The 3,179-nt window shown below is 64.8% G+C and overlaps 1 protein-coding gene across 1 annotated transcript in view; it reads left to right on the top strand.

Moving 5' to 3' along the window:
* The window catches only part of LOC103898094 (sperm-associated antigen 5), a 15,041-nt gene extending 13,173 nt beyond the window's left edge, over positions 1 to 1,868 (top strand). The window contains exons 24-30 of the mRNA XM_019471760.1: positions 143 to 266; positions 542 to 653; positions 917 to 997; positions 1,082 to 1,225; positions 1,405 to 1,479; positions 1,586 to 1,666; positions 1,764 to 1,868. Coding sequence (XP_019327305.1) covers positions 143 to 266; positions 542 to 653; positions 917 to 997; positions 1,082 to 1,225; positions 1,405 to 1,479; positions 1,586 to 1,666; positions 1,764 to 1,868 — 722 coding nt within the window. The remainder of the gene's footprint in view (positions 1 to 142; positions 267 to 541; positions 654 to 916; positions 998 to 1,081; positions 1,226 to 1,404; positions 1,480 to 1,585; positions 1,667 to 1,763) is intronic.
* Positions 1,869 to 3,179: the final 1,311 nt, after the last annotated feature.

Here is a 3,179-nt window from a genome sequence, read left to right as displayed (position 1 = left end):
CGGGGTGGCTTCCACGCGGGGGGGGGGGGGGGGGGGGGGGGGGGGGGGACACAACAAGCAGGCATGCCCTCCTGCTTGGCTCTGTGTCCCCTGGGGCTGACGTTCCTTCCGTGCCGCTCACGAGCCTCTGCCCTGCCAACAGAGCCTGAGGATGGTCTGCTGGAGAGCGTGAAGGAGCTGAGAGCTGTGGTCTCCGACCTTGCCATGCTGAGCTCCCGCATCCAGGAGCTGGAGCAGAGCGAGTTCAAGGCGCTGCAGAGAGAGATGTGAGTTCAGCACGGCCTCGCGTTGAGGGCCAGGCATGGGCAGCGCTCTCCCGGGCATGGTATCTCCTGCAGGCAGCCTGTCTGGGGTCTGCCTCTTGCCCCAGCTCTGGATTAGACCTCTCCTGCCATGACTAGAAGGGCTTTTTCCAGCTGGCCGAGCTGGTGGGTTGGGCACTCCCACCACGGGGCTGGTGGGATGCCCAGGAAGGGGGTTGGTAGCTGGCACCATGCTCGGCTGCGATCCCCACCCGCTCAGCCCTGCTGTCCTCTCCCAGTTCCGACCTGCAGCTCCAGCTGGAGACGGTGACGGCTGAGAGCCAGGAGAAGATGGATGCCCAGGCTGCTGCTATCGCCAAGCTGAACAAGGCGCTGAGGGGCAAGCTAGAGGTGAGCTGGTGCCAGAAGTGGGCCAGTGCTCACCCCAGGGCAGAGCCGAACTGGGACAGGCGCTGATCTAGGACGCAGAGAAATCTGGGTGACTGGCTCCAGTGATGCCCCATGGGTGCTCCTGGCTCGTCTGACCTTCTCGAATATGAGAAAACCCGCTCCCCCCTGGGGTGCTGAGGGTGGCCGGGGCCGGGCACCGCCTGACACCGCTTCTTCCCCCCCCCCCCACAGAACGAACACCGCTTCTTCCCCCCCCCCCACAGAACGAGAAGGAACTGCAGGACGTGGTGAAACAGCAGGAAGAGAAGATGCTGCAACTCATTGACAAGAGCGGGGAAGTCACGGTGCGTGATGGGGGCCTGGCTGAGCTGCATGCCTGGGGGGTGCTGGCCGTAGGACCCCTCTCAGCATCTCCTTTCCCCCTGCAGAGGCTGAAGGGAGAGGTCTCCCAGCTGAAGCGCTCGCTCCAGCGCGCAGAGACAGAGGCCAAGGTGCTGTGGGAGGAGATGCGGGGGCAGGAGCCCAAGGTGGATGCTGCCTATGTCCAGGAGCGAGTCCTGCTGCGGCAGGAGGTGAGGCTGGGGGGCTGGCGGGGCTTTGAGGGCTTCTCGTGTCACCACCTCTCTGTGGACAGGGGACCTCTCCAGACCTCGCTCCTCGAGCAGGTGACCAGCGGGACGGCAGGGGAGAGCCCCCCGCCCCATGGCTCTTCCTCACGGTGAGCTCTCAATGGCGCTTACTCTTTTTGCAGGTGGACAAACTGCGGCTGCTGCTCCTGGAGAAGGAGGATGAGAATCTGCTGCTCTCTGACAAGTACCTGGAGCAGGTACGGGGAGCCCCAAGGGGCTGCCCTGGCTCTAGTCCCCTCTCCCTCCTGGGCCAGTCCCTGCCCAATTTTAGGGCAGGCTCCTGACAGGCATCTCCCACTGCAGGTCCGAGGGCTGGAGCTGAGGCTCCATCACGCCCAGAAAGTGCTGAGGACACATGAGGAGATGCAGGAGAAGATGAAAGAGGTGAGGTTTGTGGTTCATCGCTTTCACCCTTGCTGTGACTGCAGCAACACAAACCCTCATCCCAAACGCTGTCACTAACGCTGCTGCTGTCCCCCAGGTCCTGTCAGCCGTCCCTGATTTTTGCCAGGAACTCCACAGCCTGCTGCGGTACTTGGGCCTGAAGACGGCCAGTGGCAGCAAGGAAGCTGCGGAGCCGCTATAGCCCGTAGCGTGAAACCTTCCTGTTCTTAATGCTGTCCTGCCCGTTCTTTAATGCTGTAATTATTTATTGAATAAAGTTTTGTTGGCTTTTACCCTGCCTGGTGCATGGGTGCAGGAAGCTCCTGGTGCCCTGGGTGGGGATAACTCGTCCAGCCTGCACTGGCTATGCCTGCTCCCTCCCTGTCACGGGGCCGCAGGCACAGCTCCCTGCCACCCCAGAGCCTCTCCTCTTTGGCGGGGGACACACACCCCCCTGCCGGCGCTTGCTCTCAATAAGGCGCTGCGTTCCCCAGGCTCACCCTGCGCAGCAGCCGGTGTGCCCGGTCTGACCTAGCTTCCCTCCCCGGGCCCCTGCTCCTCCTCCTGCCCTAGATTCTCTCTGCGCCCCCCCCTCCTGCTCCCCCCTGCAGGGGGTATCGGAGGCCGGATCCTGCGCCCCATCACAGGGCCGTGGGCCACAAGCCTGTTGCGTGGGGATGGTTCCCCTCCCAGCGCGGCTCCGGCATGCAGCATCCCCTGGGTTGCTGGAGCGCTGCCTGCCAGGCACTGGGAGCTCTGCCAGCTCCTGCTCCCAGCCCCCCTCGGCCCCCGCTGCTCCATGGAGGGGGCTCCCTTGGGGCCCCCCCCTGCTCCCAGCACAGCTCCAGCCTCACCTCCTTCCTTCCCTGCTAGGGCATCTCCTGCGGGATCCCCCTCCCAGTGTTCCGGACCCCGAGGCTGTTCCCTGCTGCCGTGGGGGCCGTGTGGCACCTCCCTCCCCCAGCACGGCCCAAAATAGCAGCGTTCGAACAAGTGCTCTGGTTTTTAATGGCCTGTTTCTCCTGCCTGTGGGGGGGATCACCTTCCCCTGCCCTCCACCACAGCCCTGCCACCCTGTGTGGGGCGGGTGCTGCGACACCCCGGGTGCTGGCACCTTTATTTACCCCTGCACCCAGGAAATGGAGGTGTTTAGGGTTGCGGCGCGTGGGTGGCTCATGGGGAGCAGTGCTGCTCCCTGGAGCGCCTCCCTCCCTGCTGTGGCTGCGACCCTGCTGGCAGGGGGTCGTATACAGCCCCCCAAAAAGAGGGGCTGGCAGTGGGTGCCCCAGGCTGTGCCCGGCTCTGGGATGGGGGGGAGATGCACTCCCCTCCCTGGATTAGGGCCATGCGGGGCGGCTGAGCCCTCCTTTTACGGCGGGGATTCAGCAGAGCATGGCCCTGGCAGCTGGCCCTGTGGGGTGAGCGGGGACACCGCTATTGTCCCTGCGCCGGCTCCGGGCGGCTTTTCGGGGGGGACCAGTCTCCTGCGGGAGCCCCCACCCTGTCCTGGGGG

The sequence above is a fragment of the Aptenodytes forsteri genome, unplaced genomic scaffold, assembly GCF_000699145.1.
Source record: "Aptenodytes forsteri isolate BGI_AS27 unplaced genomic scaffold, ASM69914v1 Scaffold66, whole genome shotgun sequence".
In the NCBI taxonomy this organism is placed as follows: Eukaryota; Metazoa; Chordata; class Aves; order Sphenisciformes; family Spheniscidae; genus Aptenodytes; species Aptenodytes forsteri.
The sequence above is the reverse complement of the archived record's forward strand: the minus strand, read 5'-3'. Positions and strand labels throughout refer to the sequence as shown.